The sequence below is a fragment of the Manis pentadactyla genome, chromosome 2 (assembly GCF_030020395.1).
Source record: "Manis pentadactyla isolate mManPen7 chromosome 2, mManPen7.hap1, whole genome shotgun sequence".
Taxonomy (NCBI): Eukaryota; Metazoa; Chordata; class Mammalia; order Pholidota; family Manidae; genus Manis; species Manis pentadactyla.
Window position 1 is genome coordinate 28,976,518 of NC_080020.1, and position 12,230 is coordinate 28,988,747.

Sequence of the window (12,230 nt, forward strand, 5' to 3'; positions counted from 1 at the left end):
GCACACAGTAAGCACCCAGTTAACATTAGTTGCTAGTATTATGCTATTGTAGCTTTAATCACTAGTGTGCTTGATGGATCCCCTCCCATTGTGTCTTGTAGATTATAAAGCTAGAGAAGAATGGCATTGGCTACCACTACATCCTTGCAAATCTGGTGAGTAGAGTACACTGCAGGCTCTCAGCCTGTGAGTCTTTCCATGTTTGGGGCCCTAGCTTGTGTCCACGGTCCCTGGTTGGTGGAAGGGGCGTTTCAGAGATGCAATACCAGCAATACTAAGTCCTGGCAATGCTGCGTACGTCTTCCCCTCCGCATCCCTGCTTGTCAGACCACAGCACATTCTTGGTGAACTTCTGGCCTTCCTTGGAAGAGAGTGCTGGTGGGCAGGGAGTCATCAGTCAGCACAACTCCAACCTTAGGAGGCTCTGCCCCCACATCTGTGAATGGATACAAGATGTTTTGACCGCATTCCTTTTGGCCCTCTATTTTACACCAATGAGGTTTTTGTTATTTTTTTTTTAATTCAAGTACCATTCATATACAGTCTTACACTGGTTTCAAATATACAACACAGTGGTTCAACAGATACCCATGTTATTAAATCCTCACCCCCTCTAGTGCGGTTACTATCTGTCAGCCTAAAAAGATGTTACAGAATCACTGGCTATATTCTCCATGCTGTAGTACTATCCCTGTGACCAAATTATATCAAGCTTTTCTGCCCCTTTATCCCCATGGCAACCACTAGTCCCTTCTCAGTGTGTATGAGTGTACTGCTGCTGTCTTGTTCCTTCTGTTTTACTTTGATTTTAGATTCCACAAATAAGCGAAATCATATGATATTTCTCTTTCTCTGCCTGACTTATTTCACTGAGTCTAATACCCTCTAGCTCCATCCATGTTGTTGCAAATGGCAGGATTTCTTTTCTTTTTATGGCTGAATAATATTTCATTGTATACATGTGCCACGTTTTGTTTACCTTGAATTATTTGCAATAGTCAAGATATGGAAATAACCTAAGTGTCCATGAATAGATGAACTGATAAAGACACCAATGAGTTTTACCATTTATAAATACAAATATTTAAACATAATTATACTAATATTGACAAATCTTTAACCAGACACAATTTTCCAACATGAACAACATTACGTCAGCTCAGTTCTTATTCATTTTTCTATGTAGGGTAGATAAATAAACCTGTCTTTTTAAAATATATAAAAACTTTTGATTTCAATATATTGCAGTTCTTTTTATTGGGTGCAATTATTTTCCACTTTATGAAGACATGATTCATCAAACAATTTTTTGTTCATATTGAATTTCACCTAGTAACCTGTGCCATCATTTCTGGCAATTCTATTTTTCCTGGGTCGTGTTTGCCCACCTACATTTTTTATAATGAGTTTGATTCTTCCAGCAATTTTCTTCCAAAGCCACATGTAATTTTACTTTGCCATTAGTCCCATTTTTTTAAGAGTTAAAATGTAATTCACATAACATTCAGTATATCCATTTAAAGTGTATAATTCAATTGCTTTCACTATTTTCACAAAATTTTGAGACCATCATCACAATCTAAACTTAAAGCTTTTTCATCACCCCCCAAAAAAGAAACCCCATACCCTTTAGCAAGCACTGCCCATTCCCTCCAAAGTCCCCCAGCCCTAGACACCTAGCAATTTACTTACTTTATGTCTTAATCTGGACATTGCAAATAATACGTGCCTTTTGTATCTGGCTTCTTTCACTTAGCTGATTGTTTTCAAAGTTCATCCAGATTGTAGCATGTGTCAATACTTCATTCCTTTTTATTACCAAATAACATTCCATTACATGGATAAACCACCTTTTGTTTATCCATTCAGTGGATGATGGACGTTTGGATTGTTCACTTTCTGACTATTAGGAATGCTATATGAACATCTGTACACAAGTTTTTGTCTTGAGTATATATACCTAGGAGTGGAATTGCTGAGTTACATGGTAACTGTGTGTAACATTTTGAGGACCCCCAAAATTGTTTTCCAAGGTGGCTGCATCTCTCGTCAAATATTTTAACCAATAATAAATTTTGCCATGTGACAGTTTGAACAATCATCAGTTTTCTGTAATGGTAGCTTTTTCTACAAAGTTTGCTTATTATTTTGGCTTGTCTTTATGATGTTCTATGTTTCCATTATATGATTTTGGGGTTTTTATCTATCCTTTTCGGTATTAGCCATGTTATTTTGTGTTATTTCTATGATTAATATTAATTATTGGTTGAACAAACGATTGGCATTTTCTGCGTAGTTTTGGAGTCAGGTCATTGAGGAACAAAGGTACAAGGTCTGGGTGTACATGAAGGTCAAAATTGCAAGATCTAAAAATTGGGCCCAAAAATCTTGCTAATCCTTAAATTCTGCCACTCTTTCTGGCCTGCTCTCCACTGTAAGGTTCCTGCCTACACCTTCTTCCCCCGCTAAAACGTCCTTGCCTCCGCTGTGCCAATACAGGAAGGCTCAGAACTGGAAACAGGAAGGGCTACTGAGAGAGGTTCCTTTAGACCCAGCTGCTAATAGCTAAACACGTTTCTCTTCTCAAAGGAATCTGCATTTTAAATGGGGGTCGCTGTCCAGAACTTGCAGGGAACCAAGAGTGTCACCCCTGAAAATCCTTTGCCAGGATGGAATTTTTACTTCTAGTGAGGAAAGCCCTTGACATGCCTCAACTCCCAGATCCTCAGTGTTCGGAGAGACTCTGGAAGGCAACTCCCTCTGAGCCTCACATGTCACTTGTTAGGGCAACAGAACAGCAGGGCAGCGTGAGTGTGGCCAGGGTGTCACAGTGGGTGAGGGCAGAGCGAGGCCTGGCAGGAGGGTGAGCAGGAGCATCCAGCGCCTCTTCCGCTGCCCCCGGACACCTCCTGACAGGCTGTGTGGTCACCCTGCTGCGTGAGAACACACAGAACACGGCGGGGACAGCCTCATCACCTCCCTGGGGGAAGGGTAATTACGTATCAGAGGCCTCAGAGCCACTGAAAGATCCAAGATAATTGCACTGCCAGCCTCCATCTGTTGCCAAGTGACCCTCTGGTCACAGCCTCCCCTAGCCAGCCCCTCGGGCCTCTGTTTTCTTCTGCTCTGCATTCTTCTCCTTCTGACCTAATGAGCTCACAGATCCTTACAACCGCCAGCTAATAGGATGCAAATTGCATATACCACCCAAATACAAAAGACTGGCATGTTCCAATAGATTAGTTGATAATTAGGCTTCAAATTACTAATTAATTCAGTTCGAAACATAGGCCAGTATGTGGTGTGTGTTTTTCTTCCCCCTTCAGAGGAATAACGCAATTTATAACATGATAATTTTTAGAAATTCCACCACATAATTAGCCTGCTGCTACATGGAACTGACCCCCGCCTTCAGAGTGTTTGTGATTAGAGTGTAATTATAGAGTTAGAAACCAAGGATGCTTTTGAAAAGTTTTAACTAGAGGGAGCTGCACTTTTATCTTGCCACTTTTTCTGTCCCTGTTGGAATGCATGAGCTTCAAAGTAGCCAAGGCCATTCTTCTGACAGATCACTTTGGAGGGATTCAGGCAACCAGTTCTGGAGGGCTGCCGGCAGAGAGGGGGGAAGGAGACTGGGGGGTCAGGGAGGAGATCTCTGAGGGCAAGGAGACAAAGAAATAAACGAACACTGATTTTTGTCCAGACACCACCCTTGGCTCACTTTGTGACCTTGGGGAACTTTCCAGCCCTCAGTTTCCTCGCCTGCCAGTTGTGGATTATAGTTCTACATGTTCATAGTGTCCCTGGGGGACCAGAGATGCTGCTGAGTGCCACCATGCTTTGAAAGTTAAAAGTGCTCTGCACAGGTGGGGAATTCTTACTTCATGTACTCAGTCATTTGAACATCATATATATTGTGTGTGTATGTATATATGTGTATATATGTGTGTACATACATATATGCTAATATATGTGCTCATATTTAATATATGTATATTTATATTTCCATAGCATTAGTAGATCCATGAAATGAACTTGGACCATGCAGAAGTTAGAGAGCTATACCATTATTTCCTTGAAAGGGCCTGGCCCACTGGAGGGTCCAGCTATCCAGTGTGGCTGTCCTGTACCCCTCCAAGCCCCAGCACTGACCCTGGGTTCACTCTCTGCTCTGGGGCTGTGGTCAAAGCAGACATCTACCAGCCAGAGCCCTCCAGAGTTACAGCTCTTATCTTTGTGATGCATTAGCAGAAAATCTGAGACCAAACTATTGTCTCTCAAAACAGAGGCCCTGTGGACCCCTACAATGCATTTGCAGAGCCAGTTTAGGCAACACAAAGCTAATAGCTACATGCTTCAGTGTCACTGGGATTGCAAAAATGATTACCCACATCACGGGACAAATGGCCAGATTGTTAATATTGATTATTGTAGTTCCACTGAAATTAAAAAAACAAAAACATTTTAAAATTCTTGTGGAGAATAAGCAGACCTCTGAGAATTTATAAAAGACCCAGCAGACTGCTATTTGTAAAACATTGAAGGTGCTGTCTTGAAGGTGTGGAACATTGGTGCCTCCAAGGGTTCATTACAATAATAATAACGGCAATCCCTCCTATTCTTATACCACATTATAGTTTATGTGACATTTCACCCAAGAAGTGTGTGTGACTGTGTGTGGCACTGAGATGGCAGGGACTCACACCACTGCATTTTGAATGTCACAATATTCTTGTGAAGTAAGCAAGGTAGAATTCATCATCCCAATTTTATAGATGTGAGAATGGAGGTTCAGAAACATATAACTGAGCTGCAGAGAAGGAAGGCAGATATTTACGCAGTGGAGGCTGGCTCTCAGGAATCTGACAAAAACCAAGTCATGTGAGCCTAAGAAGACAAGCAGGCTAACCTGATGCCAAGCCCCTTGAGCCACTGAACTAGAATTCCTTAAGCCCTAATAAGCAACAGCTACAACAATGGCAGTAACTGAATGATTGCTACATTCCACACCCTTTGATAAATACTTACGTGCATATCTATTAAGCCCTTACAATAGTTGTTGAGGTTGAAAATAGTATCCCCGCTTTTGAGCTGAAGAAACAGATTCAGAAAGACCAGTGAGTTTTCAAAAGTCACAGAGTTTATAAAGTGATGGAGCCGGACTTCCCTTCTAGGACCACAGAACTCCAAAGTGCATGTGCTTAGCACTGTGTCATGTGATTGCTGAGCATGGGAGGGTTGGGGAAAGTTCTGGAGGTGGGGAGGAGCATTCTTGACAGGGGGCCTTGAGTTCAAGTTCTGCCTACAGTTGTATCAATAGACCTGGAATTCAAACTCAGGCTCTGAAACTCCTATTGGATACCTTTTCCATTACACACGGATGGAATTTCATTAGAATTATAATATCTGTTACATACGGAAGCTAAGGGAGAGACAGTGAGGTCAGGTCATCCCAGGTATCACTGGGATATTTGGGGACCAAGACAGTCAACCATTTCCACTATGTGGTTGCAGATCGACTCCTGCGAAATGTTAAGAGTTGAAGTTTTGGTCCACAGGGCAGCTAACACAAGCCTCTAGCTCTGCACTCCCGCCCTTTGCTGTATCAGTCCTGAGAAGAAACCGTTCTTTATTTTCCTTGCTCCCCTGTGGTGATAAATCTGTCTGCCCTTCTGCAAGGCCAAGCTTGGCCACTTCCTTCTGCCCCTCTCTCCCTGCCATCTCAGTGCCACACACAGTCACATTTGATTCCTGCAGCCTCTGGTTAACCGTAGGTGGGGAGGATGGCTCTGTAGTCAGACAAATGTAGGTGTGAATTTTGGCTTTATACTTATTAGCTATGTGACATTGGTCAAATAACCTGCCCTCTCTGAGCTTTCATCTACTCATTCATAAAAATAAAAGAATGTGATGTTATCTACCTCTTCAAGGGCTATTAAGGGGAATTAAAACAGTATGTTTATTAGTACTAGTTGGCCCAAATAAGCACTCAATGAATGTTATTAATTACCACCATAATAATCATTGCCATCACCATCATCACCATTATTATTAGTGGAGAAAGAAGATATTTGATATCTGGGGATAAGATACTATCTTTAAGGTCCTGCAGCCCCTCCCAGACTATGTCACCCACAAATGATTCACAGTCATGTACTGTCTTCCTCTGTTTGTTTGTAAGCTCCTGGAGGAAGAAACATGTCTGCCTTTTTCACTGATGAATTCCCAGTGTCTGGCAAAAGGAATTGCATGAATAGGTGTTCTTTAAAAAGTCACTGAATGAATGAATGAATGAAAAAGCTTCTCAGGAAATAAACAATGGTTGTACCCACACATCATATGCACTTAAAGGCAACATCATGTGTCTATGCCAAAAGAAGCAGAAATAGTGGGAATATGAATAGTTATATATATGCAAATGATTAAAGGTGGGCCTAAGAGGGCTTCTAATTCATTTCCTATAAAGGTCCAAAATCTCTACAACATGCCTAACAGAAGCTCATCCACCTGGTTCCTGCTTGGATGATACCCAGTGATGGGGAACTAACTCCTCTAAGGCAGCCCTCTCTCTTCTCAAAGGGCTCTGACAGTTTCCATAATCACTCTTAAATGGGGCCCACTTGGCCTTGTGCTGGCTACGCTCTCATCACTCCTTCCTCTGCCTGGTCTCTTGGGAGAACACTTCTGCTGTCATTCCACAGAGCAGCTCTGATGTATTTGGAAACACCCTGATTGCTCTGGGTGTTTGCTCCTCCAGGCTGGACACCCTCCTGTGCCCCAATGCCTGTGCACAAGACATGGTTCTAAAGCCCACCAAATGAACATCAAACGTGGACCGTGAGTGTCTGTGTGCCTGGCACTGCACTGCACTCATATGAGATACATGAAGAAGCACATGGCTTGACTTTTATCCTGGAAGCAGCATGGCCTTGCCTTCCAGTTAAATCAGAACATATAAATAAAGTTTTTAAAGAATGGCAGAGAAAAATCACAACATGTGACAGTAACTCAAGCCCCACAAGGCACCCCCTGAACTGCCAGGGCACAGCATCTGTGGGCTGCAGGCATTGGAGAAGGATGGTGACAGCCCAGCCATGCGGCCAGCGGGCCTGTGAGGAGCACGCCTTTGCCCTGGCTTGAAGATTCCCAGGAGCTAAGAGCGGTGGCTTCCCAGGAGCTCACCTCCCCCAACCCCCCCTTTCATAAAGGGGCTCTCAGGCCCAGAGAAGGGGAGTGACCTGCTTGAGGTCCCTCAGAAGTTAAACAGCAGAGCTGGGTTGGGACTTGGAGTGATCGTTTGCTCTGTTCTTTATTGTTTCTGCCCCTGTGTGCACCTGTGTATGCATGTTTGTGCACATGCGTGTGTAACTGAAGGAAGCAGGCAGGAACACAGAGAGACAGAGAGGGGCTCAGAGGTGCCCCTTCCTCCTCCCCAGGCTGGCTTCAGAGTGTCCCTCCATCGATGGTCCATTCCAGTTTCCCCTTCGTCCTCCACACAGCCTCCCCTGCCTCCCTCCACTTTTACAGCACCAGCTCCCTTCTGCCAGAGTACATGGTTCACTTTATGACCACCAGAGACGACACTGCACAGGGTGTCTGGAAGGAAGGAGGAAGTGGGTAGGCATAAAACAAATCCCAGATCCCAAATGATGCTCACTTCCATGGTCCAAGCATCCCAATGAGCAAGGTCAAGACTATGTTATTCTTTGCACTCACAACCTATGTTCTAGAGTATTCCACTCTACAGACCCCTGAGAGTTCCTGCATCCCTCCAAGAAAGGTGGGATTATATTTCCATTTTATGAGAAAAAGGAGGATCAACTGTTGGAGGGACTTTTCCAAGGTCACGTGGCTAAAGGTAGAATTTGAATTCAAACCTCTCTGACTTTAAAGACTAGGTTCATTCTCCATTAGGCCACACTGTCCAAATCAGGGGAACTTTTGCAATTCCTAGGTCTATTTTATAATTGAGCAAAGCTGAGAACTAAACTACCTTCCTCCTGAAACTGCCTGGGTTTGAATTTCAGCTCATCACTTACTAGCTGTGTGACCTCGGGCAAGTCACTTCACCTCTATGGATCTCAGTTTTCTCATCTGTGGGTGGGAAAATTAATATATACCTTACAAGATAAAGAAAAAATGAGTTCATCTGTGTTAACTTTTAGAAGACTGTGTGGAGCTGAAGCCTGGGGTCTCATCCTAACTCTGCCACTCGCTCATCATTTGCCAAAAAGAATTTTTTTGAGGGTCTCAATTTGTTCAAGATATGGTACAATGTTTTCAAAAGGAATAAATTACCAAAAGAACCTCTCCAGATGTGAAGTTTATGCTTCGAGTTTTCCTGCCTCTCTCTGCAGCCCAGAGGCATCCAAACAAAATTCTCAAAGCCCCACAAGCTGCCTTCCTCTTTGGGGAGAAGCTGTTCCGTTAGTCTTAAGCACTTGGACTTTGCATCCTTTGCTCTTGCAAACCATGCCTGCCGTGGCTGGAATGGCCCTTCTGTGCCGAGTCAACTGACTATTTCAGATGCATGAGACAGTGGCTGCAGTTACTATTCCAGAGCATGGGACCCCCTTGCCACCACCAGCCTAGAAGCCAGAGGGACCAACCCCTTAACACAAATTTTGGTAGGAGGTCAGGGTAATGTCCCTCTTTTTAAGACAGAAAAGCAGATAACATAATGGGAGGAACATGGAACCTCATGAAATATGGGGCTCTGGGTGAGTATTTATGAAGTGTCAGGTACTGTTCTAAGAATCTGACATATATTAATATAGTTAATCTTCACTACATCCCTATGAGACAGATGCTACAATAATCCTGAAGTGAGTGACACTGAGGCACAGAAAGGTTGAGTAGCTTGCCTGTAGTCACACAGCTGGGAGGCTGAAGAGCTGAGATTTGAATCCACATTGACATGAAAATGGGTTTCCCCCTATTCACTGCCTTGTGTCTCTCTGACTCTGAACCTTAGATCATGCATGTTTTCTGCTTAGAGGGTCATTCCTTGCACTCCTCACCCAATCAAAGCCTCCTTCTCTTTCAGGCTTCATTGCTTCCACTGGGAATTCTTCCCTGAGCTCCAGGTCAGGTTTTGTTCCTCTTGCTTTGTTCTAAAATTCCCTGGGTAATACTGGCCTTTCTCACTAAACCTTAAGTAACTTGAAAGCAAGCACCACACCTGGCTTATTCTCTGCTGCATCCTTTTGTCTAGTATGTGCTTGGCAATGTTAAGTGCTCAACAGATGAATGAGTGAATAAGTGAATGTCTGACTAGAATATTCCTTTCCCCATTCTCAGGTTCCAAACATATCCTACATTTGGACTTTTTCATTCATTTTTCAGCAAGCATTCAGTGGGTGCCTAACATAGACGAGCCCCTGTGCATGCTTAAGCCAGCATTTCATCAGAGAGTGGCTTTGCTGTAGTCTCTGCCTGACTCCACCTGGACGGGGAGGTTCTGATAATGTAAAAGAAGGAAATTGCTGGCTCCAAGTCTCCCAGGAGCTCCAGCCATAAGGGCCCAGCCCCCAACTAGGCTGAACTTTGAAGTGACCTTTGGCTCTCACTCTAAGTAGTGAGAGCCAGGTGTCACCCTGACTGTAGCCACCTGGAGCAGAGCTGAGGTGTAGGGAGGCTCTGAAACACCAACCAGCCCCATGCCAGGGAATACACTGTCCCTGTGCACTGAGAGCTTGGTCTGGGAGCCCCAACCATCTACCACAAAATGCTGGCATTTTATCCTACACCCCGGACTGAAATAAACTGGTTTTTGAGACCCTGACTGACTTTTCCAATGCTGTGTCAGCAGTGGAGTGGACACCTGGGGGAGGGATATGTCTGTTGGCATGTTTACAAATACCCAAGGATACAGGTACCTGCCACCTTGGTTTCAAATGTACTTGGATAAGTTAACACTAGTGGTTTTTTCCAGTACAGATGGTGTTTGACCTGTTTAAGCACAGCAACACCTTACTGACTTGGCAGGAACCAGATAAGCCTGCAGGTTATCAGGGATTTTATAGGGTGAGGACACATTGAAGTCTCATTAAAGTGGCTAAAATAGGAAAATGTGAAGAACCTTATGCAGAGTCATAGTTATTTGAGGACACAATAAAGCTCTCAGCCCAGGAATATTTCATGAATTCACATATATCCATATTCATGTGCACACACCTGTGGGATAACGGAATTGTAGATCAAAGCTGGAGGAGCCCTTAAAGAGAGAAATCAACTAGCTTGGAAGTTTCCAAAGTTTTTAGTTTAAAGCTCTATTTTCAAATGGAATTTGGGGAGAACCCAGTATATAAAACAGATAAAAAGTTGCTTTGATGGTAAAGGAAAGGCAGAGACCTACGACCCCACTCTTTTGCCTCCCCTCTAAGCCAACATGGTGACCCCTAAGATGCCTGCAGCCTGCAGCCTGAGGTATAGTCTGAAAGATCACTAATCTTAACCAATGCCCTTATTTTGCAGCTCAATAAACTAACACCTGGAAAGGCTGAGACTATTGCCCAGTGGCAAAATACTCATGGCATTCCAAGTCTGGACAGAACTTATGTGGTTGTCCCGAAAACTATTTTCCTGACACTTCTTATTTATGGCCCAGTTCAGAATATAATACATCAAAAAAGTCAATGGTAAGACCTCTTTGGTCCATAAGACAAAAGATGAGAGGTTGAGAGGTGACAGGATGGAGACAGATAAAAAAATCATGACAAGGGTGAGCACACACATTTGTTGACTATTCCTGCATTCCTCGGTGGGCACTAAGGCATCAGCCTGCCCCAGGCCCTGTACTGTGAACAGTGTGGGGACACAAGTCCCTGCCCTCCAGGAGCCCACAGTTTCCTGGGGCAGATGATAAGGACAACTGCCATGTCAGAGACAAAGCCAGGGGAGTCCCCAGAGAAAAAGAGACAAAGAGCTTTGCAGTTCACATTCCAAGCATCAGTGCACATTAAGGAAGCTGAAGGCAAACCTCCTGGTCTCCTGGAGCACTGCTAATTCCTTCTAGTGCAGCCGACACTTGAACAACATGGGTTTGAATTGTGTGGGTCCACTTACATACAGATTTTTCTCAATAAATATATTGAAACATTTTTTGGAGATTAACCACAATTTGAAAAAATACCTTCTTTCCTCTAGCTTACTGGTAAGAATGCAGTATATAATATGCATAACATATGCAATAGGTGTTAATCAGCTGTTTAGATTATCAGTAAAGTTTCCTGTCAACAGATGGCTATTAATCATTAAGTTTTGGGGGAGTCAAAGCTATACGTGGATTTTCGACTGCACAGAGGCTGGTGCCCCTGATCCCCCTGCTGTTCAAGGGTCAGTTGCACAGCAGTGCAGGCCATCCCAGCTGCTTCACTGCAGGACAGGTGATAGATGATTCGGATGGACTGCACTGTTGATTAGAAGGTGAGGTACAATGTGCCATGCACAGGGGTTGGAAAACAAGCCCAGAGTCTTGTTACTCGCTATGACCATGGTCTCTGCCCCTCACTAGGTATATTGGGAAGAAGCTACTCCGTTCATTTAGGCCTGTTTTCCAATGTGTAAAGGAAATGATAATAGCACTTACTTCACAAGAATGTTGTGAAGATTAAATGAGATAATACAAATAAAGTACTTAGCACAGTGCCTATTACCTAGCACAGGCTTGATACATGTCAGGTACTATGTTTGTTATTGACATTATTATTTTAGCCAGAATCTACCTCTGGTGGTTTCTGCCCATGCATTTGTTCTGACCTGACTTCCAGAGCCTCAGAGAACAAATTTTCCACCTCTTCTCGATGACAGCCCTTCCAGGATTTGAATACATCCTTCACTTACCCTCATCATCTTCCATTCTTTTTTAGATTGATCACCCCCACTTTCTTCAAGCATTTCTAATGTAAAAAGACTTTTCAAGCTGTACATCCCTTTAACTATCCTCTCTATGGAGATGTCACCTAAGAATTTATCTGACAATTTGGGGAATCTTGGCATGTTCAACTTATGCCATTCAGAGTATGAAGTGCAAGTTCTTTGATTTGTTCTGATCTTACCTCTGCTAGATCTCAAGGGGATGAAACGGAGGGAGTGCTCTTCCCAGGACCCCAGGGCTTGTTAAATAAACCTTCTTCGTAGACCCCTTCCTTTAACAATGTTGAATGGTCCCTCTTCTTTCTGATGGTTGTGGCATCCGCACAAGCAGGATGATGAGAGCTGAACAGCTT

The 12,230-nt window shown here is 43.5% G+C and overlaps 1 protein-coding gene across 7 annotated transcripts in view; it reads left to right on the forward strand.

Moving 5' to 3' along the window:
* The window catches only part of GRIA1 (glutamate ionotropic receptor AMPA type subunit 1), a 287,460-nt gene that overhangs the window by 154,042 nt on the left and 121,188 nt on the right, over positions 1-12,230 (forward strand). For all 7 annotated transcript variants that reach the window (XM_057491002.1, XM_057491010.1, XM_057491016.1 and 4 more), the window contains one exon: positions 102-155. In XM_057491002.1, the coding sequence (XP_057346985.1) occupies positions 102-155 (54 nt within the window). The remainder of the gene's footprint in view (positions 1-101; positions 156-12,230) is intronic.